The 23928-nt window shown below is 34.7% G+C and overlaps 2 protein-coding genes across 2 annotated transcripts in view; both read right to left on the minus strand.

Annotated features, from left to right (window-relative positions):
• The window catches only part of LOC104899140 (uncharacterized), a 13393-nt gene extending 11478 nt beyond the window's left edge, over window positions 1-1915 (minus strand). Inside the window, exons 1-2 of the mRNA XM_010686277.2 lie at window positions 1369-1915; window positions 1133-1266 (exon numbers count right to left, since the gene is read on the minus strand). Coding sequence (XP_010684579.2) covers window positions 1133-1266; window positions 1369-1915 — 681 coding nt within the window. The remainder of the gene's footprint in view (window positions 1-1132; window positions 1267-1368) is intronic.
• An 8496-nt stretch (window positions 1916-10411) lies between these two features.
• LOC104899093 (sm-like protein LSM4) lies at window positions 10412-18835 on the minus strand. The gene is made up of 8 exons (XM_010686230.4): window positions 18677-18835; window positions 18477-18515; window positions 18351-18392; window positions 18076-18174; window positions 17852-17929; window positions 12024-12060; window positions 10901-11056; window positions 10412-10695 (listed from the first exon to the last, which is right to left on the minus strand). The coding sequence occupies exons 2-8, from the start codon at window positions 18477-18479 to the stop codon at window positions 10673-10675; spliced, it is 438 nt and encodes a 145-aa protein (XP_010684532.1). The 5' UTR covers window positions 18480-18515; window positions 18677-18835; the 3' UTR covers window positions 10412-10672.
• Window positions 18836-23928: the final 5093 nt, after the last annotated feature.

The following is a 23928-nucleotide window of genomic DNA, read 5'->3' on the forward strand; positions in this document are numbered from 1 at the left end:
CGTAAAAAACGAATAATATTTTTATTATCTTTTTGAAAAATAAATCTTATCCTTAAAAAGATTTGCCATAAAATCATATTTTTCCTTAAATAAAAACGGTCACCTATATTCTAGGCATTATCTTCTCAACTGTCATCAATGTATCGTTGTAATGCTTCAAGCCTAAGTCTAGTTCCTTTTATTTGTTAGTTCCTTTAACTCATTAGTTTAGTGTCAATTCGTCTGTACCTTACAAAGGAACAGACTATCATTCTCAAATAAAAACCTCCACAGTTCCTTACCATCTTTACTTGTTCCTTTACAATGGAACTAGAAATAAAACGCCTCGCTTTATTCTTCTTGCTCCAATGCTGCTCCAGAATCAATTAGGGAAACATCTTCACTTAGTCTTCAAAATCCAAACTTGATTTCTTCCTTGACTTAGTATTCTCTTTGTTCCTTTCAATGATACCTTGAAATTCATGCACTTAAATAACTCGTTAGTCCATTACTTAGTTTGCATCTTTGTTCCATTATCATCATCAAAACTAGGGTTCAACAATTTCCCCCTTTTTGATGATGACAACAAAGGTACAAACTAAGGAAATAACAAATAATATTAACGAATGAAAAAGACAAAATAATAAAGCAGGAAATGAAAAATAAAACAGGATTAAAGTATCTTAATTTTGATTTTTCATTTACCTTAAAAATATATATTTATTTTTTATTTTATTTTTAGTTTGTTCCTTAATCTTTTCCCCCTTTGTCATCTTCAAAAAGAGCAAACTCTGCGTGATTTCACGAATTGTGATCAAGAACTTGAGACCATGAGCAAGCACAAAAAAAAAATGGTTAAGTTAGAATAGTCAAAGGGTAGACTAACTCAAATATCAATTACCGAATACTAGCCATTCCAAGTAAGAAATTATGCACAAAAATCACACACAAAGATAAAATAGCAAAAGTCATAGATATATAGCACTTGTTCCTTTAAGTACAAAAACAGACAAAGAAAGAAAAAGAAAAAGAAAATAAAGCTAATCAGTCTTGTTCCTCGAAGAAGAACAAGAACTAAGAACTAGGAAGGGAAGGGGAATGGTGTTCCTCAACAACTTCTTTTTTCAACCACATCCTCAAATTTCTTCATCACCTCTCCATGATTTTCACCAATTCGCTGCTTCAAACTCTCAAGGGCTTGGGCCATTGTCTTCATCTTGTTCTGTTGATCAATCACTGTATCACTAAGAACTTTCATTAAACCCAGCATCTTATTAGTTTTGGCATCTAAAGTCCAGTGAAGGTGATTATAAAATTTTATCATGTGTTGTGCAGGAAGACAAACTTCATTTACCCAGCCACAATCATCAGAAGGAACTTGTTCCTCACCCTTAGATACAGAGGCAGTAGGTGATTTTGGTGGAGGAACTGGGGTGGTTTCTTTTGAAGGACCATCAAGTCCTGGACTAGAAACAGATGGAGAAGTGGTGGTATAAATAGGAGGAAGAAAAGGTGATCGTGGTGGAAGATCAGTAGAGGTGGTGGAGAAGGAATTGGGACCAGTCAACTCATCCTTTAACTGTTCAAAGCTAGAAGGAACAGAGAAGGATGAGGGAGAGATGGAAGAGAGGTTTGTGTGGGGAACAGAGATTTTTGGTGAGGATGGAGGAGTTGGTTCCTTAGGAGAGTTATGTTCCTGTTCCTCCGCATCAGAAAGTACTAATGGAGAGCCCTTGTTGGAAGGAACAAGGGGAGTTTGAGCAATTTTTAGTCTAGAGCTCTGCCTAACTCTTTTAGGAACAAGAGGGCTAGGCTTTTTTACTATTGTTTTGCGTCTCTTAGGTTTCGGTTTCTTTGGTTCAGTGGGAGCAGGAGCTTGTTCCTCGAAAATAACGTCACCCAGTTCCTCTTCCACTGTCCTAGGCAGTTTCCTCATGCTAGAGGAACTGGGAGCAGTTCTCCCATGAGTTAGTACTCCCTCAGAGAGATCCAAACCATGAAGTGTTTTCTCATTTAGGATATTTCCTTGCTTAATTCCCAATGTAGGCCATCCTGTTATTTTTACTTTAAAGTGATGAAGGAGAGAAGTAATTAAAGCTCCATAGCCAACTACACAATTGTTTTCAATGCAATGAGTAAGATGTTGGATGAAAAGAGAAGGGAAGTTTATTTGGATGTGGTGGTCAAGGCAGAACATATAACACAGTTCCAAGATACCCACTTCATTCTTCTTTTCTGTTCAAGGAATGAGTGCTCTCCAAACTATGTTAAACAGTATTTTGTGGACAGGAGAGAGTAGGTTATGGTTGATTTTATTTTGGCCAGCAGTTCCCCCTAAAGATTCAACAATCTTGTCTTGGGGAAAATTGGGAAAGTAAACAATTCCTTTTCGTTTAAAGTACACATCAGTTCCTTTGCAAGGAACTTCCCAAATCTTTGCCAAAGTTTCTTTAGAAAATTTTATTTTCTTCCCCCTTACTTCAGTAGTGCAAATTCCATCAGTGTTAGCAAAATTTGCACAAAACTCAGCAATAGCTAAAGGAACTAGGACATTGTTAAATGCATGTTAAAACAGGTATTCCATACCTTGTTCCTTAGAATATCAGTCAATTCATTGAATTTCACCTCTTTTGCCCATTCTAAATCGACACAAAAACCTAAAACATACCTTGATTCACTTTTTTCCACTCGTTTCTTGGAGGAAGAAGTAGCAGTTCCTCTGGAAGGAACAGGGGTAACCTCTTCTTCCCCCTGAGATTGTTCCGGGGATTCTTCTTCATTATCCTCCCCAATCAATTTTCTCCTTCTCACACTTCTTCTTGGTGATTATAATTTTTGTTCTTCTTCCACCATGGGTGTTTCTTGAATTTTTTCGGTTTCTAGGGTTTTGGTAGGAGAAGATGGGTTTTCCATTTTAGAGGTTTTGGAAGATTTTGTGTTTGGAAAAGGTGAATTGCGTAAGGTTTTTGCCATTTTGTGAAGTGAGTTTGGAGTTTTATGGTATGTGAAGAGGTGTGAAAAGGATAAACAATGGTGAAGATGAAGAGACTAAGGAACATGGTTTTGGGATGAAATAAAGAAGGAGAAGAAATGCATGTAACAGAAGAAATCCATTTTGTGAAATGCATGAGAATCATGAATTAATTAAATCTGATTCCTATATTTTTGGGATTTTCGGATCTTTTTAGATTTTTATGGATTTTTAATTTTGGAAAGAAAATAAAAACTAAGGAACTTGTGCTATAGGAACAACTTATGCTACATATCAACGTTCTTCATATTATGCATGTTTCTTTAACTTAGGAACAGTAAGGGGAGTATTATGTGACATTTGTGAGTTGTTTTATTCCTTTGAATTCATGTTTATGTTTTTAACATCTTATTTTGCAATGGTCTTAGGCAATCAATCACAATCACTTCCTATCACATAGAGTAAGTCAAATTAATTCAAACATGGGGAATGGAATAGGAACAATACTTAATTTTATTAACCTAACTCAAGCCTTAATTTTTCATATCTATCTCTTTGTAGAGGCTTAGTTAGTATTCAGCAATTTGATTTTCAGTTTGACAAAACTCAAGTTTAATCAAACCTTTTTCCACATTTTCTTTTAGAAAGTGATGTCTGATATGTATATGCTTAATCTTGAATGATGCACTGGATCTTTTGAAATACTAATGGCACTAGTATTATCACAATAAACAGGAACACAATTAAAGTTTATACCATAGTCACATAGTTGTTGCTTCATCCAAAGCATTTGAGAGCAACATGCAGCAGCAACTACATATTCTGCTTCAGCAGTGGATAAAGCGATTGTGTTTTGTTTCTTGGTGCTCCAAGAAACTAAACTATGACTAAGAAATTAACCATACCTACTATTTACAAGATCTCCAGCATAATCAGCATCAGCATATCCTTTTAACTCAAATGTGTCACTTCTTGGATAGTAGAGTCCAAGATCATCTGTTCCTTTAAGATATCTAAGAATTCTCTTCACGGCGGTTAAATGAGATTCCTTGGATTAGCTTGAAATCTAGCACACAAACCAACACTGAAAGCTATGTCTGGACGACTAGCAGTTAGATACAAAAGTGAACCAATCATTCCTCTATATTTTGTTTGATCAACACTTGTTCCTATGGAGTCTTCATCTAATCTAGTTGAAGTTCCCATAGGAGTGTGATTTATCTTTGAGTTTTCGAGGCCATATTTCTTTAACAGTTCCTTTATGTATTTTTGTTGTGAACATTATTCCCTTTTCAGTTTGCTTAATTTGTAACCCAAGAAAGAAATTTAACTCACCCATCATACTCATTTCAAATTCATTACTCATGAGATTTGAGAATTCTTTGCATAATGTTTCATTTGTTGCTCCGAATATGATGTCATCAACATATATTTGAACAAGCAAAATGTCAGTTCCTTTCGATTTTAGGAACAAGGTTTTATCCACCTTTCCTCTTTTAAAATTGTTTTCTAAAAGGAACTTTGATAATCTCTCATACCATGATCTAGGCGCTTGCTTTAACCCATAAAGAGCCTTGTCAAGCTTGTAGACATGGTTTGGAGATTATTGTTTTCAAATACAAGAGGTTGTTCAACACATACATCTTCATTTAGATAGCCATTTAGAAATGCACACTTAACATCCATTTGATATAATTTAAATCCCATATAAGCAGCAAATGCAATTAGAATTCTAATGGCTTCTAATCTAGCTACAGGAGCAAAGGTTTCTTCATAGTCTATTCCTTCTTGTTGATTATAACCTTTTACTACAAGTCTAGCTTTGTTCTACAATGGTTCCATATTCATCTAGTTTGTTTCTAAACACCCATTTTAAGCCAATTACTTTTTGTTGTTTAGAAGAAGGAACTAGATGCCATACCTTGTTTCTTTTGAACTCATTTAATTCAGCTTGCATAGCAGTGATCCAATCAGAGTCAGTTAGGGTTCTTCATGATTTTGTGGTTCCATCATTGATAGGAACGCATGAAATGCACAAAAATTCCTTAACTGAGATCTAGTTTGCGTACCTTTGATATGTCACTGATTATGAGTTCCATTGGATGTGACTTTTGTTGTCTCCAAGGTTTCGGTTGAAATTCTCTTATAGGAACAGGTTGTTCCTCGTGAGTTCCTTGAGTAGATGAGGAGCTATGATCAGTTGTTCCTCTGTTAGCCATATGTAGACTCAGTTCCTTCATCTTGAGGAACAGAACACTCCTTCACCTTGTGGAACAGGAATATCATTGTTGTGATTATTTTCATTTTCTTCGTTCCTTTCCTCTTTTACTTCTTCTTGTTCATTTGAATCTGCATTTTTCTCACTTGGTTGTACCAACCCAATCTCATACTCATCAACCTATATGCTTGGATTGAATTTGTCAGATTCATCAAAGATTATGTGAATACTCTCTTCGACACACATAGTTCTTTTATTATAAACTCTATAAGCTTTACTATGTGATGGGTATCCTAAGAATATTGCTTCATCACTCCTTACGTCAAATTTTCCAAGATTATCTTTCCCATTATTATGAACAAAACATTTGCAGCCAAATATTCTAAATAAGTGATATTGGGTTTCTTTCCAAAGTAAAGCTCATAAGGAGTTTTGTTTAATGATAGGTCTCATCATGGCAGATTATTATGTGACAAGCAGTTTAACAGCTTCAGCCCAAAAGTTCCTTGGAAGTCACTAGCAATTAACATAGTTCTAGACATTTCTTCCAAAGTTCTATTTTTCCTTTCTACAACACCATTTTGTTGTGGTGTCTAGGGCAGAAAAATTATGATCCAGGCCATTATCTCTGCTTAAGTCATAAATTTATAATTTTCAAATTCTTTACCATGATCGGATCTAATATGCATTATTTTATGACCACTCAAATGTTGAACTCTTTTAGCAAAGACAAGGAACTCATCATAAGTTCATCTTTCTAGAGGAAAATAACCACATGTATACCTAGAGTAATCATCGACAATAACTAATACATACCTCTTTCCACTTCTACTTTGAATTCTCATGGTCCACATAAACCCATATGAATTAGCTCTAATGGTTTAGTGGTGCTTACTATAGTTTTAGATTTGAAAGAGCATCTAACTTGCTTTACTCGAGCACATGCATCACAAACTTGATCAATATTAAATTTTAAAGATGCTAATCCTAATACGAGATCTTTTGATTTAAGTTTTTCAAGTAACGAGAAGCTAGCATGTCCTAGACGCTTATGCCAAAGAAGTGAATCAACTTCAATTACACTAAGACATGTTAAGTTGATTTTAGGAACAAGATGAAGATCCACAATATATGTGTTCTCTTTCCTTGTTCGTTCCAAGATAACTTTCTTAGTTTTAATGTTAATGATCAAGCATTTTTCGTTATTAAATTCGACAACATTTCCCTTATCACAGAATTGGAAAATACTCAATAGATTATGTTTTAGACCTTCAACTAAAAAGACATTCTCAATGGAGTGTGATGGTGACTTATCGACCTTGCCCATGACAATTATGTTACCTTTCTTATTGTCACCAAATGTCACACTTCCACCTTTGTAGGTTGAGAGTGAGAGAAACTTAGTTTTGTCTCCTGTCATGTGCTTGGAACAACCACTATCAAGATACCATGTGTTGTTCCCCCTCACTCAACCTGCAAAAAATCAACTAATTGTTAGTTGTAGGAACCCCTTCTTTCGTGGGTTCCTGTTCTTGACTAGGACTTGATTTGACAACCCATTTTTTGTTAGTTATCTTCACATTCTTGTCAATCATCTCAGTTTTTAGTTGACATTGGTTTATGTAATGACCTACCTTTCCACAATACATACAGAATTTATCGCTAGGTAGGTTAACATATTTCTTGGTCTTGTTCCTTTTCTTGTAGTTTTCAAAACCAATACCTTCTTTTCTCTTGGTTCTTTAATCCACTTAGGAATAGCCATCGTTTTGCCTCTGTTCCTTGCAACAACCAGTTCCTTCTTAGGATTACAAATCTGTTCCTTCAAATCTGTTTTTTCTTTATTCAAATTTTCGATCTCAGATCTGTATCCTTTCAAAGTGGTTGATCTAATCTCAAAGGAACTTAGAACAGGGACAAACTCCTTCAAGTGTGAAATTTCTAAAGTGATTAGATAATTTTCATTTTTCACACTTTCATAATATTCTTTGATTTTTAAGTTTTTGTCAAACAAATCAAAGAATCTAGTTTCAACATCTGTTCTCATTTTCTTAAGCCAATTTATGTGTTCTTTGCAGACTTTAAGAGCTTGTTCAGTTTGTTCACATTTTTCACGTTTATCTCTACATTTCAAGAATTGCATCATAAAGAAGATCATATATTTCAGCGCTAGTTTTCCAATCTAGGTCTGACTTAAGTCCATGTTGGCTTACCTCAACATTCTCTTCATCTTCTTTTTCATCAATGTTTGCCATGAGGCAAAGATTTACAGTTTCTTCAGTTTGTTGTTGTTCTTCTTCTTTCGTCTCTAAATCTCCCTAAGTAGCTATCATTGCCTTTCGAACGTTTGCCTTAGAGAAAGGTGTCTTTGATTCCTTGTTCCTTTCAGCAAAGCGTTCCTTGTTCCTTTCTTTGGTTTTATCATTTCCCAAAGTGGACATTCATTGATGAAGTGATCTGTACTTCCACATTTATGACACGCAGTTTTGTTAGAAAACCTTTTAGTCTTACCTTTAAAGTTCCCATTTTTCATGTTCCTGTACATCTTTCGAAATTTTTGAACCATGAGTGTTGCTTCCTCTTTTTCTGAGTCAGAGTCATCTTCATCATCTGCTTTGAGAGAAATGGACTTTGATTTGGAGCTTTCACCATACTCAGTGTCAAGGTGAAGCTCATGAGTCATAAGTGACCCAGCCAGCTGTTCCAAATTGAACTTAGTGAAATCTTTGGTTTCTTGTAAAGCAGTGACCTTAGCCATCCATCTGTCCTTAGGAAGACTCCTAAGAACCTTTCGAACATGTTCCTCTGATGAAATAAACTTTTCAAGAGAAGCTAACTCATTAATAATGTTAGTGAAACGAGTAAACATCACTTGAATATTTTCCTTAGTCTTCATGGAGAACAGTTCATATTGATTCATTAGTAAATTAATTTTAGATCTTTTGACTTCATTAGTTCCTTCATGGGTTACTTCTAGTAAGTCCCATATTTGCTTTGCGGATTTGCATTCTCATTATCCATTATTGTCATGGGGTCCAAGTCCGTAATGCAACAATTTAACAGCCATGGCATTTACTTCCATTTTTTCAAAATCAGCTTTGTCATATTCAGAGAAGGGTTTTAGAATTACCTCATTTTTGTCATTTGTAGTTGTGGTCTCGAAATCACCAACTTCAATGACTCTCCATACCTGGTAATTTTCAGCCTTGATGAATATCTCCATTCGGTTCTTCCAATAGGAGTAGAACTTCCCATTGAACATGGGAGACGACCTTTGTCTAGAGTAACCTTCCTCAAGTTTCTCAATGGTATTCATTGTTCCTTGAATCCTTTTCTCAATAGGGTTTCCTATCTTTCATGAGATATGGCTATGATACCAATTGTTATTTCACTAGGAACACTACAAGATGGGGGGGTGAATTGTATGTGTAGAAATAAACGTAACTTTTTGCGGAAATTCAAACTTAAACAAATAAACAAGCTAAAAAGGAACACAAGGGATTTTTACGAGGAAAAATTCTTGGGCCCAACAAGAAGAAACAACCTCGACCACTAGGAATTTTAAACTCAACTCTTTCACTAATTACGCCAAACAACTCTGTTACATCCTAATTCTACTTACAAGACACACCTTGAGTTCCTAAACTCAAGTTCTTGAGCCACTGTTTCCTTAACAGCAGTTCCTCTCAACTTCACTCGAAGTTTTCTCACTCTTTCTAGCTTTACTCAAAGCTTCTCTCTTACAGAACTTCACTCAAGTCCCTTACCCCAAAAACCAAAACAATAGATCGAAATAAGCTTAGTGGAATTAGAGTAAGAAGCAAAGAACAAATGGCTATTATGAGAGAATTAAGGCACTGACACTTTTTTATTAAACTCACTAAAACACTTAGTCAGACACAATTTGGAACTTACTTAGACATTATTATTTATAGTGACAGGAATTTAGAACGTGGGAATTGAAACATGCGTTTGTGAAAAACCATTATCCCATGATGTTCCTTACCCCAAGAAACACGTTCCTCAAAACATCCCATGATCAGTGTTTAGACGTGGGCATATTTTTAGTTACTTCTCCTAAATTATAATAACTACTTTGAGCATTACTCGAAAATCAGATTTAATTTAAAACATATTAAATATTAAATCTGAAATTAAATTCTTTTAATAAAAATATTATCTTTAAATAAATTCCGTAAAAATCGAATAATATTTTTATTATCTTTTTGATAAATAAAATATTTTCCTTAAAAAGATTTTCCATAAAATCATATTTACTTAGATAAAAACAGTTAACTATATTCTAGGCATTATCTTCTCAACTGTCATCAATGTACCGTTGTAATGCTTCAAGTCTAAGTCTAGTTCCTTTTATTTGTTAGTTTCTTTAACTCATTAGTTTAGTGCCAATTCGTCTTTACCTTACAAAGGAACAGACTATCATTCTCAAACAAAAATTGCCACAGTTCCTTACCATCTTTACCCGTTCCTTTACAATGGAACTAGAAATAAAACGCCTCGTTTTATTCTTCTTGATCCAATGCTGCTTCAATATCAATTAGGGAAACATCTTCACTTAGGCTTGTTGGACCTCTAGAGTATCCCTGTGACATATATATATATATATATATATATGAGAAATGAGAATGAATTTTACACGCTATAACTCTTATAAAACAGTGATGTAACTCTAATGAAAAAGTGATGTAACTCCAAAAACGAAATATTTGAATTTTCAAATTCAAAAAGAACAAAAAAAATTTTGAATTCAAAATTTTTTAGAGGGTTATAACTCTAATGAATAAGTGTTGTAATTCTAAACCAATCGTATGATTGAGATTCATTCTCATTTCTCATGTAAGGAGCATTCCTATGTGATCTAACATCTATATATATATATATATATATATATATATAATATATATAATATATATATATATACACACGCATAGAGGATTAGGTTCTAATTAAAACCCTTTTATAGTGAAAAGCGTAAGAACCACTTATTTGAATAGACCCTAAAATTAACCACTTATCCGATAGCAATGGTTTTGACAAGAGCATTAACCATACCAAAAATTCATTTTAATAGTTACTGCCACGCAACACATAATCCATGCTAAATGAAGTGATTGGCTACTGGCTAGCAAAACCAACGATACTTGCTCTGGGCGACAGGCGTCACTCGCTGCGGCTTCAGAATGACCACTTTGAAAAGCAAAGTGAAAGAAAAACACAGAAAATGCAGCCACAAATAGGAATAAAGGACAACTCAAAGTCTCAAGCTGTTATACAACCTATCAAAAGATACATTACATTATCATAGTAGAAAACTGTAATCCAAAAACTTGATTCACATAGATGGTTTTTCTAATCACATCCTCACACTCATGCTCATTGTCCTGTTTTGGCAAAATAATATTAATCCAACGGTGGTAAATGCATCAAAAGCAGCAAACCACCACCTCAAAGCAACCAGTGGATCGGCCAATCCTAGCTACACTTCATCGACCTCTGCCTCCAGGTACTACAAAAATCAATGATGCTCCAAATTAGACTTCTATGCCAAAGTGCTATGATATGAACTCGATGTAACATTGGGATGTGGAAGGGTCAGAGGGGCCACCATACGCTTGGACTAGTACCAATATAATAAACATTTGTACAGATGGTGTATGCTTCTTCCAAGCTATAACTGTACAATAGATTCACAAAGGGGGAGAAAACAGTACCTTTTCCACCAGGCTTCCCACCAGGGCCACTGCGACCTCTGCCTCCAGCACCTCTACCTCCATCATCAATACCACGTCCAATGCCTTTTGTCTGCCGCCCAGGGCCATCTTCTCTACCCCTTCCTCTCCCACGCCCTACACCAGGAGGCTTCCTATCTGAAAGGAGCAAATACATGAGATCAGAAACAAACCAAGATTCTTCTCTAGTTCCTAAAATTTCATTACCACAACCAGGGTTACCTAATTAGCCCCTACCACGAATCATGTTTCAATTCGTCTGTTCTCAAACGCAATTCGTTTCCGCACCAAATCGGTAGGGAATGTGACTTAGATCAGCAAAATTGGCGTTTCAAATGGTGAATCGAGATTTAGGATCTACGTAAACCCTAATTTTGTTAAATGAAGGGAAAATATAACATAATTTGTGCTTTAATTATGGGGCTTTTGATAGGAATTTGAAATCGAGTGGATTGAAGTGTTTTGATCGTCGTTTGGGAGTGTATAATGAGGTTGTCTTCTCCGGTTGTCTTCCCCAGCGAAGTAAGAAGCTTGCTGCAGTGTGCTTGTCTTCTACTCTTCTTAAAAAGAAATTCCCTTTTTTCCCCTAGTTCGTTCAATCTGTTTACAGATGGGTGGGGTCTGGGGAAGTGGGGTTATTTCTTTTCCCCTTAATGGTATTTGCTCACGTGGTATATATGTGGTTGGAGTTTTTTCTTAGTTGCGCTACATGGGGAAAATAAGAACATTAAGTAGGCGCTTTCCTTCATGCAATAAGAATAGCTTTATCTTTTCATTCAAAGTCATATCATCTAAAATTTAAAATATAACACGGAATATAGATAGTTTTTTTCACATTAGTTGTTTATGAAACTTTTTTAAAAAATTGATAAAATAGCTGTTAACCAACTAAGGTCAGTTTATCTTTTTAAAATTCATAATCAGCGCGTATTATGTTCCATCGAATTATGTTCCTAAAATCCGTACCAAAAGAAAAACCCATCGCGATCCGAATTCTTCGACTAGCGAATCGCGTTCCGAGAATTAGGTAACCTTGTCCACAACTGAATTATTACAGAAATGAATTTAGCCTTTTCATCCGAATGGACATATGAAAGAGTAGTACCTGTGCGGCTCTTCTCCTCCTGGACTTTGTCAATGACCTATTCAGTAAACGCACCAAAAAAGAAGGGCAACAGTTCAGACAAAAGATTCTGTAAGAGGTATAATTTGATGTTTTAACTTTGTGAGAGCTATTAAAATAAAGCTGAGGCAGAAAGCAACAATTATTCAGGCCTAAGTCAATGCATATAGATAGGCAGTGTAACATAGTAGCATGAGTGCATGATATAATAATAGGACATTTAGTTAGATGTTCTGAAGCTTAGTTTAAAAGGCGCGAGGGGCATCGAGGCGCAAAGCGCAAGGCGAAGGGAGGCACAAGGCGAAGGGAGGCACAAGGCGAAGGCGCGCGCATCTTGTAGGCGAGGCGCACCTTAAGTGATAAATCATAACAAGAAATTATAGAACATATTTTACACTCAAAACACATAATAATTAACAAAGTATTAGCTGCTGTAATTAAAAAAAAATACCTGCTGATTGTAAAATTAGCTAATATAAAATATACCACCTACTGTTGTTAAAAAAAAATCTGAACAATGCTAAGAAGAACAGGATCAGAAGTGAGGTTCATCAAGAAAATAAAAAGTGCAGCAGAAGTGAGCACATAACAGAAGTGAAGAGGAGATGTGAAGAAAAAGAAAAAAGAAAGAAGAAAACAGAAAAAAAGAAAAAAAATTAGAAAGAGAGAAAAAGAGAACACGTGAAGTCACGATTCCTTATCTTGGTAGTGGGTACAGCTCACAAGTCACAACTCACAATAAAATAAAGTGATTAAGTGCCCTATCAAGCAACTTGGAACCGTAACGAAAAGTTCGAAGAGAAGATCACTGCAAATCACGGCTGATCTGCCAAAATGCTTTACCGGCGATGGCTACCGGGCCACTAACCATGGAGCAGTCTGGTCGGCAGCCACTGTCATGAAGATTGACCTTCTATTGTCAACTTTTACCAAATTCTAAGAATTAGGGTTTCATAAAATTGGGGATTTTTTTATTTAGGATTCAAATTGAAGCAATTTTATGCAATTAAATGCTCAATCTTACTCGAATTTAACTCCTAAAGCATGGGTAAGTTTTAATTTACAGAAAATTTAATGATTTCTAGTTCTAAACTCAGATCTCCTCTTTCTCTCTCGCGTTTTCCCAGTAAGCGTCCAAGGCGATAGCCATGCGCTTCTCGTAGGTCACTTCACCTAGGTCTTCGGATGTGATTTTCCTCACGCCTGGACTCACCCCTCGCCTTGGGCGCACTTTTTAAAACTAAGTTCTCAAGAAACAGTCCCTCCTCTTTTCTCTTTATAAAAATATTTAATTTTCATCTCCCCCTCCCTCAGATTTTAGTTCCTCGTGTTGGGCTTTTGGATATCTGAAGCCTACTGATCCAGAACCAAGAGCAGAAGCCCCTTACAGCTGCCCAAACACCCCGGCGTTACCACTACCCATAATAGCATCCCTCCCTAATTCCTGTACCAACATAACCTATTCTGCCCAACTGAAAACCTTCCGCCTAACACAGCTTCTCTGCCAACTCAATCCCTCACTTCACTGCAAGCCCAAGAATAATACCACAAAAGAAGGCCAAATTGGTGAACCTCTCAAAAAAATAAAAAACTAAACTGGTGAAACGAATTGGTCATTGACATATTAGTAAATAGAAGAGCTCCAGCAACAAAAATTAATCAATAAATGACGCTCCACATCTTTTTTGCTGTTGTGATAAATAAAAAAAAGGGTATCATACACCCCTGAAATCTTTTTTCTTTTGTTGGACTTTTACCCTTCTTTCCCATTTCAAATCGAAGCCAGCTATCTAATACCTTTTTGATTTGGTCATTTGAGCTCAACTTACTAGGAAAATGGCATGCAGGGAGAGTAAAGAAAGAAAAAAATGGCATTTTTTTGGGGGGGGGGGGGTATATGCACCCGTTTTGGCAACCCGGCAGAAATAACAGCCTATAGACTGATGGAACTTTCTGTTCAGCAAGTTGTCATTGAAGCTCTCTTTTTACTAATATGCCAATGATCTTACATTATTTACGAATTGGAAAATCGATCCTAGAAAAATGGAGAAAACGTTCAAACTGAAGCATGTATCATGTCGGCTACTGAAAATTGGTTGTAATCACCAAATGACCAAAATCGAGCTCTAAATCTATAATGCATTGGTCAAAGATGATTAAGGATAAGAAAAAACAGATCTTCCTGGATTTTGGTCGTGGGTGAGTGAGAGCACTGCTAATGGTAGAGGAATTGATTTAGGTGAAAAACTAAGATGGGTGCTTTAAGTTAGGATAAAAGAGATAGAAATAGGTGGAGGAGAAATGGAGGGTTCACTAGTGAAGTACGCTAAAAATGATTTACTCTTATCATCCTACATTAGTTTGAGCACTTAATATGTTGTGCTATTAATTGTTATTGTTGTAATGGGAAAGTAATGAGATCAGAGGTAGTGGAATATTTTATTTAATGATATCAGGTGGGTCGGGATTAAAAAGTATAAGTGGACCAAAGTGTTAAGTATGAGGTAACAAAATTTAGGGCTCTTTTCCAAACAGAACTGTTCAAACTCTAATGTATGGCAGATGGAAAAAGAAAGTGTTAACATGGGACGGAGGGGATAATGACATAATTCCTCCAAAGTAAAATAAACGAAAAGGAGAGGCACGGGGATTACAGCGAGGAGAGAGACAGAGAAAAAAAAATGAGGGATCCATATGATGAAAAGAGGGATAGAAAGAAGTGTGTCAAATAAAGTAATGTTATATTTATTCTGAAACAACCTAAAATGGCAAGTGTTTCATTTACTTTAAAATGGAGAAGTATGTGTTTTTTTGGTTTGTAAACCAAAATATAATGTTGAGCAAAAATGATTATTTTGTTTTTGTTCCTAAATTAATTTCCTCATATATTCCTTTCAAAGATACTCTTCTTTTCCATTTTACAAACTACGAGGCTCCATAGATTGCCGGATAAGCAACCTTATATGTTGGAGACAATAACAAATGTCGAAAACTTATGAAGAATCGTTCTTTTGGAAAAGACAAACATACAAAGTAACCCAGACGAGTTTTGGGGGTAATTTTAGTCAAAGCTGATGTGAATTTGAAGGCTCGTTCTTTAATGTTTTGCTCTAAAGATTGTATCTAGGGTTATTTGAACCAAGAACACAAATCTTCATAACTAGTGAAGGCTTAATTCGATTCTTGATTGAATGTAGGCACAGTTCAAGCACACTAAGGGTGGACGAGTTAGATTATGAAGGATATGAATTTATTAGTTCCTAACCAAGGATTAATAACAACTATGAGTTGCATTCAAAGCCAAAGCTTAATAACAACAAAACCCTAAGCCTCTCTCTTCTCTCTCTACCCTAACCACAAAACCCTAGCCACAAAACCCCGCCGCAGCAGGCTCGCTGGTGGCCGCACGTCGCCGGCGAGCCTGCTGCTTGTCTTTTTCGTGTTCGTCGGTTAGTGGCTTCGTTGGCTTTCCCTTCGTCGCCGGTTTTTTGTTCGTGTTTTGGGCTTCTCTGTTCACAGGTGAGGTCCGTCGCCGCCGTGTGTAGCTTCATGTCGCCGCCAGTTCGGGTCTTCCGCCTCCCCCCTCCCCAGTCGCGTCAGTCAGGTCTCCTTCCCCTTCCCTTGTTTTTCGTTTGTTGGGTTAGTATTTGTTCTTTGTTTCCGCCGCTAATGTTAGCGGTTAGTGTCGTTATTTTAGTTTTGTCGTGGCTCTTAATCCTGTTTTTCCCTGTTCCTTCGTCGGGCTTCCCTTCTCCCTCCCCTGTTTTAGTTAGTCGGGCCTCCCCTCCCCGTTCCCCTCCTAAGTTCGAATGGTTTAGTTGTGTAATCACCCCATCCCCTGTTCGGTTTTCGTCGAATTCCTTATTCCTTGTTGTGGTCCGTTTTGTTTGGGCATCCCTCTCCTCACCCCCGGTTATTGGGCTTCCCTCTCCCCTTCCCCCCTAGTTAGGTTATTTATCAGTTTGGTGGTTCTACAAATTATTTGCAAGTTGAATCAGGGATGGTGGTGTAAGGTTGTAGTAATAGAATCAGTAGGTTTTTTGAAACGTTTGTTGAAGGAACAGGTACGTCAGATGGATGAGAAGTGTGAGTTTGGTCGAGGCGATGTTCGGTTTTCATGGTTGGACATTATGTTTTCCGGTTTCATAAACCGGAGGTTTCTTCGAGAGCTCACCATGTTTAGCTCTCATTTTCGCTTGGCAATGATCTTACTGGTCTTTGCCTTGAAAATTTCAAATCTGCAGGCGGCACCCCAGTATCATCTGGTGGATTTCAGCACACCCCGTTTCTCCTTTACGGAGAAACAAGACATACTCTCGACAGAGAGTCATGAGTCACCTAGGAATGTGACTCTTCCACAGATCATGAGCCAAGAATCCCACACGTCAGAAGTTCGTTGGGATTGCTCATGCGGCGAGATGCAAATCTTGCCTTTGGTTCGTTGTCCGGATCGTGATCGACATTTGCTTCTCCTACCACATCCATCAGTCATTAGTGTTTTCACTTCATCAGCACAATTATCGACCAGTGGCGCGCTACTTAATAGGCGGCTTTGTATCGGCTTTGTTTCTTTTTGTTTTTTAGGGCATGTAAGAGCTCATAAAGCTCCTTTAGATTTTCCTTTGTTTTCTGTGTGTTTGTATTAGCACTAGGTTGTATTTCCTCTTTTAATCAATGTACGTTTTCTTGATGTCAAAAAAAAAAAAAAAAAAAAAAAAAAAAAAAAAAAAAAACAAAGCCAAAGCTTAAATTCACTCCGCAAACGTTAATTTACAAAGGAATACGGTAAACTCAAAACATCAACTACTACTCTATTCATGATAACCGAAATATATATAGTACATAGAGCCCTAAACTAATGCAACTAATAAAGCTTTAAAGATAATAACAAATAACTAACTAGATAGAGAAGCTACTTGGAGACCAAGCAAGGAATCCTCTTCACACGCCTAATCCTAACAAACTCACGCCTAACATTAATTAAACTAGCACAAATTAAATTAAGACCTAAAATAGGAAAACAAACCCTTTCAAGTGAAAGGTAAAAACCCATAGGTAAAAGAATCCTAATGCAAATTAAACACCTAAATTACATAGTTTCCTAACAGAAATAGGGAACTACATAAAGTATCCTAAGAGAACTAGGACTTCTTAGTAGGGAAGCCAATCAAGCCAACCATGTACACATCAAAAGCGTGAAAAGAAATTAGATATATTGTGGGCCTTACATAGTTATATATGCAATTAAATTTTAAGATAGTAGACATGTTCAAAAGATATATTGCTACTATACCTCAAAACAATTAAAACAAGGCAAAGTAAAACGAAGAACAGAAAAAAGACAAAAGATAAGATAAGATGTTAAATCACAATTTATGAAAACATATCTGCTGTTTGTACATGTTTAAGGTTCTCTAATGATTGGGAATTAAATTTGTTATTCAAATGGGAACCATGCTACTGGAATTTTGGGTCTGAGCTCTAAATCATTAAAAATGATGTTTGGGTAGTATCATATCAGATAATTAACTACATAAAATGGTTCTAGGACTTTCTTAAGACCCAGCAATGGTGACAATCCAATGCAACAAAAGGTGTCATTGGACTTCACATAATTCTGGATTTTGATTTTCAACAAAGATTCAAGAGTACACATTTGCCCTATACAATAGAGCACATAATTCAAACACCATAAAAAAAATTTAAGGAAAAGAGGGGAAATAGCATGCTGAAGATTCAATAGGTTCATATATGCATTACATAATATACCCCGAAATTCTTCAGAGGAGAAAAAGATATCAATTTCTTACCTCATCGGGTACTCGTAGATACTTGATAGTATTACCCCGGATATAACATTCAGGCATTCTCCAAAACCTGTCTCCATCCTACAAACACCACCATTCAAGCAACAAGATCAAACACACAACGAAAACCAAGCATATCCAGAGAAAGAAGAAAACTACAATATACATTTCACATCGAAAATTTGAGGAAAGTAAACCCCACAAATCAAAAGTCAGACTTTATTCACCTTAGAGGTACAGATTACTTCACGAAGATGAATGTTCATCCATGTATCACAGTTAACCAAATGCCCATTATAAGTCTCCCCATTCTTCAATTCCACCAACTGTTATGAAATAAACCAAAAACACAATTTTGGGTATGTCAAAAATTTAACCCAGTCAATAACAAGTCTTTATACTTTCAAGTGTCAAAATAGGATCTCTTTATTTTTTTGAAAAATCAGAAAACTACTAAAACTTAGAAAATGTTAAACAGCAAATGGGGTATTAAGATTCTAACCATGGGGTGGCCCTGCGCCGTCTTCAGTAGTGACAGAGGAAGCTAAAAATGACAAACAATAAGCAAATAACCCTTGAAAATGGGGAGAGGGCAGTAAAACAACAGAAAAAAATAGAAATATATTACCATTCTCAAGATTAATTGATCTTACTGAAGAATAATCAACTGCAAAAAAAAAGAAAAAGAAATTCAAATTTCAGAAACGAATTGTAAAACCCTAAAGCAGAAAATTCAAAAGCATAAGCAAAAAAAAACACAAGTGAAGTAATTGTAAAAACCCTAGAAAAAAATAGACGAAAAGAATAAAGAATACAGAATCATATTACCCGGATTAGTGTTTCGTGTAATTTTGGTGGCCGGAGAAGAAAGACTGAAGGTGAGAAGGGGAGTGGGAAGAGCAGGTTGTGGCGTTGTGTAGTTTCTCCCTCTTTATTTTCGACTGAGATCAAATCAAGTCTCTCAAGCGGGGTTTTCACGTTCTTGCCTTTTATTCGAGAGAAAGTATTCTCCTACTAGCTTTTAACCCGTGCAAAATACACGGGAGGTTGGTCCCGTGTAAATCTATGTGTTGCAGTTTGTTTATTAAGTAGTGTTTTTATTCTAATTTATCTAATTCATAATTATTAAAATCCAAATATCTAAAGTTGAAAGATTATAAAATATAAAATTATATATCACGATATTTGTTACAACATTTTAAAGTTTGGAAATTTTATAATTGTGATATATAAATTGATAAATACGTTATAAAACAAAAAACACATCAACATGCACAGGAAGTTTTTTGTTTTAAATTTAATATTTTAGGATGGTCTCGTAAAATTTATTTTGAATATTAGCTCGTGATTTAAAGTTTTTATAATAATATCGTGTCTTAAGAATACATTTTAAAATCGGTTTAAGACTTGTGCCACTTGCACGGGAAGTTTTTGTTTTAATACTTCCTCCGTTCTGTTTTAAATGAAACATTGGATGAAATGTCACTATTCACTGATCAATTTTAACTCCAATTTATCGTTATTATATAAAGAAAAACATAGTTAATTAATGGGATCCTGTTAGATTCGTCTCGATGCATACTATCAAATTATAACTTTTTTATATTTTTTACGTGTACACAACTAAAGATATTAATGACTAAAGAAGCGCGTTGGGTTGCGTGAAAAAGCAAACGTTTCATTTAAAACAAAACGAAGGAAGTATAAGATTTTATATTATCTCTCCTAAAATCATGGTGAAATTACTTAACCCGTTAATCTATAAGAATGATAATATAAAAATTAAGAATATAAAAAAAATGAAACATATATATAAGTTTGAAAAAGTAAATTTTAGTTTGTTATTCCCATCTACAGGTTTTCTAAAGTATGAGTGGTCGGTTATAGGAAATCAATGGTTGAATTCATGATTATTTACTTACATAAAATAAAAAAAAATTGTTCAACACTTTTGAATTGGTATGAAGTACTTTTGACATATTATTATCAATTTCAATGATTATAGTCAATGTTTTTAGACTTTAAGAACTCATGAGATAATTCTATCTAAATTTTAAAACTAATAACATGTGTTTTAAATTTTATGATCTTGTATCGAGAGTATTAAATGTGGCTATGACCCGTATGTTATATAATTATGATTTTTGTAAAATGGCCTTGAAATCTGAAAATTTTGCTCATACTTTTAAACTGGCAATATAAAATACTTTTTACATGTTTCCATCAATGTTATTGACTATACCATCCGTGCTTTTAAACTTTGAGAACTACATTAGAACAATTCTATCTAAATTGTAAACTAATAACTTGTGCTTAAATTTTATAATCTTGTGTTAAGAATAATTAAAACTGGTACGTTGAATAGTTACAATTTTAGGGAGAAGTGTTTGTTGTTGTAATGATTACTTAGCTTGTGTTTAATCAATATTCTTGTATTGAGAATAATTAAAATTGTCTTATGACTCGTGCATTATACAGTCAAAGTTTAAAGATGTATGGATTATATTATACAATGAATATTAACTACACGATTTTCGTAACTCATATAAATATACTATCTAGTGTTGCAAGTTGTTCCGATATAAGCATATAATATAATTTTAAGTTATTAAAAGATTTATGCATAATATGATGTAATTGATAACCCCTGCCCCATTTGACCAACCCATTTTCTATTCCTCTATCTCTATCTCATTTTAGAGTTTCTTTTATGTATTCTCAAATGAAAATGAAAAAAAAAAAACTAAAAAAAATGTCAAAAATTGCTACGGTGGGAATCTGCAATTGCACAAATCAAAAAAGTTGGCCAAATTTCATGAATCAAGGTAAATAACAGTTGCATTTGCTCGATGATTTTTCTTTTCCTGAAATTGTTTCATATTTTGTGTTCAATTGCAGAGGATGTTCAATTCTCACAGTTCTAAATAAATGGGTTGAAGACTTCAAGTGTACCTTTTTCATAGTCGCCCGGTTGATTTTCCTTGTTGATCGTTGATGATTTTCCCTGCTTCCTTGCATGCTTTTCTCTATCATCACCCATTGTACTACCGTTTTGAGAGTATTAAACTGAAAGTTTTATTTTTATCAACTCATACTCATACCATTGTACTGCTATCAACTCATGTGTAAAGATATCTATAATTATATATACGAAATACTGCGGATATCATAATTAATTAGTGGTTGCTCTGAAACTCATCTATATAATACTATAAAAACAAACTCATCTATATAATACTATAAACTCATCTGAAACTCATTGCATTATACTAAAGAAAGAAACACAGCAATATTTACTAATCTTGTGTTTTCTATAATGATAATATAGACATTTTAGAAATGTAAGTTAGAAATATTTCATTTAATACACAAAAAATAATACTTTATTTGCATAGTTAAAAAAAAAAAAGAACAAAATCTATATAAAAAATTCTTGTGTAACTGTTAATGTGAATTATGTTATATCCAAAATTCTCGTGTATTGTGTAACTGTTATTGTGAATTATGTTATTTGTTTCTTGAGTTCTTGTCTTCTCTTTCACTTTTTTAAAATGAAAAAAATTATGGACTATTCTTTACCTATTTCCTTCTCATTCACTTTCAATTATGGACTTTTTGTCTCTTTCACTTCATATTGCCCAACACATCATATCCATCTACTTCATATTACTCACCATTTTTTCACCTACTTACCCAAACCCAAACACCATAAAAACACCCACTACAAACCAATTTTTTTTTTATAAAAAAAAACGACTTTAGCATCTCATTTGAACTTAATTTTGGAACTTAAGTCCCACCATTTTTCATACAAAAAGAAAAGAATCATCTTCTTTTTCTTCATGCTACCACCAACCTTCTCATTCCATTCGTTTTTTCTTAACTTGGATAATCATCAATCATATTTTCAAGATTTTATTGGGTTGAGTTGATCTATTTCTCTCTCATTTTCATCTCCCCTCTATTTAGCAACCATCGATCGGGATTCCTGACCAGTGTTGCTTCATGCTTGCGGTTCCTAACCGGCCAATGCAATTGTGTGTTGTTTCATTGTTCCTCCATTGTTGTTGGCTTACTGCTCTAGTCGTGGTAGATCGATCAAATTATTTTTTGCGAGGAATGTTATTGCTTGAGAATTAAAAGCTATCAATACTGCCGGCGATTTGTTTCTTGCTCTCTTCTCACAATTTTCTAGTATTTCATTGTATTGTAAAAATCATATTGTAAAGATGAGCATGTCAAAAGATCTTTAAAAAAATCAATTTGCTGCAGTATTGATAGCTTAGTCAAATTTGTTCATAATTTTGCGAGCATATAGCCTTTTTTACCTATACAGATAATCATGCTTAGTCAAATTTGTTCATAATATAAAATGACTTATTTGTATCTCTCCTACCTCTGTTTTAGTCCTCCCACCAAAATGTGTGTTGGAAAGACATCTAAGTTACTTTTAACTAATATTTAGAGAATAGAAACTGAAATAAGCTACAAAAGATTTTCTAGATTGGGTTTCAGCAAGGAAGCTACGTTAATGATTCTTAATTAACTCTTTAAATGTATCATATTTTATGGTTGAGTGATCTTGAAACACAAAATTTGAAACAAAATAAAAAAAGCCATAACAGTAATCAGAATTAAACTAAAACAATCTAACTTGAAAGAAATTATGAGCATTATATGCAATTAGAAATTACATTCTAAATTATTCCCTTCATTTCCCCATGATATATACATTGTCTATTGATAATTTCTTACAATCATCAGTGTTTTACTTCTACGGTTACTAAACTCTATTGGAATTTACTTCATGTGCCAAACTGCCAACTATTACCCCTAGTTATTCCTAAATTATTCAGATGAATAGGAAGAGTTGCATGCAAAAAAAAAGAAATACATCTTATGTATCAAAGTTCACTGAAGAAGCTGACATGATTGACCTCTTTACACCTTGCTTAACAACCACCATTGAAAAGCTACCTCGGAAATTATCTCATAATTTTTGTTGCGATGTGTAGATAATAATGGAAGAGGAATGCTTGACAGGAAGAGAGGAGTCTTGAAATGTGGAGGTGTATAGCTCTTAAGAAGCAGCGCACAAGCTATAGCAGCTGTGAACTTTCATGATCTTAGATATATAGAATTTTCATGTGATGATATAATGTTATACTGTAACAGCTTGCACTTCCGAGCTGCTAGCTAATTATACTTAACATTTATAAAACTCAATTAGCACTTAATAACCTCGAATTAACTATTTACTCGCAGCGGAAACAAAACCTTTTTACTCGATCCTGGAACCTATGGGTTATGGGCCCACAACAAATTATCTTCAATAACCAAATCACAGATTACATAATACATTACTCGATTCCCAAAATAATATAATACTTATATTTCACGCACTAAGAACTTGAATACTTCTAATTACAACTTAACATCCAAACTTTTCCTTTATGATCCATTCGGAGCTTCCAACTCAAGAACCTGCAATTACAGAACAGAAATACAAAACAAAAACGAAAAACTAAAATGAGTGGAAAACTCAGTAACTTTACTCCAGCCCGTCAAAACGGTTTTGATTCGTAAACATTTTTCATATCAGAAACAACTTGGTAATTGTTCGGAAATAATTCATCTTTTAAATATAATGCTGGCATAGCTTAATCACATTACATAAATCGCTGGCAAGTACAGGCTTATAACATAACTTAACATAATATTCGACCTTATCTGGTCTTACTCATATACGAATCATTTTACTCCACCTGGACCTTGCCCACTATTCATCTCAGTTCATAAACTAAGCCAGCTAAAACCATTTCGAAAACATTTTCTCATTATCATACTCAAATCACATTTCTAGAATACTTTATAGTTTCCGAACAATTCCAATAACATAACAAAAGTATTATTTTTTCATAACCATCAAATATCAATTCACAATTAACTTATAAATATGCATCTATAACCATGGCCTTGACTATAAGCAATGTATGATATTGAAAACACAATACAACATGGGCATGTAAATTCATTTTGCTGAACATAAAAGTTACCTCAACGCTATCCAACTCCATAAT

The sequence above is a fragment of the Beta vulgaris genome, chromosome 7, assembly GCF_026745355.1.
Source record: "Beta vulgaris subsp. vulgaris cultivar EL10 chromosome 7, EL10.2, whole genome shotgun sequence".
NCBI classification, from domain to species: Eukaryota; Viridiplantae; Streptophyta; class Magnoliopsida; order Caryophyllales; family Amaranthaceae; genus Beta; species Beta vulgaris.

What these genes read in the sequence shown, in the direction of transcription:
- LOC104899093 (XM_010686230.4), bottom strand. An exon ending in ATCTACGAGTACCCGATGAG is followed by an intron (nt 12,061 to 17,851) that starts GTAAGAAATTGA and finishes TTTACTGAATAG; the next exon opens with GTCATTGACAAAGTCCAGGA. An exon ending in TGGGAAGCCTGGTGGAAAAG is followed by an intron (nt 10,696 to 10,900) that starts GTACTGTTTTCT and finishes TGATTTTTGTAG; the next exon opens with TACCTGGAGGCAGAGGTCGA.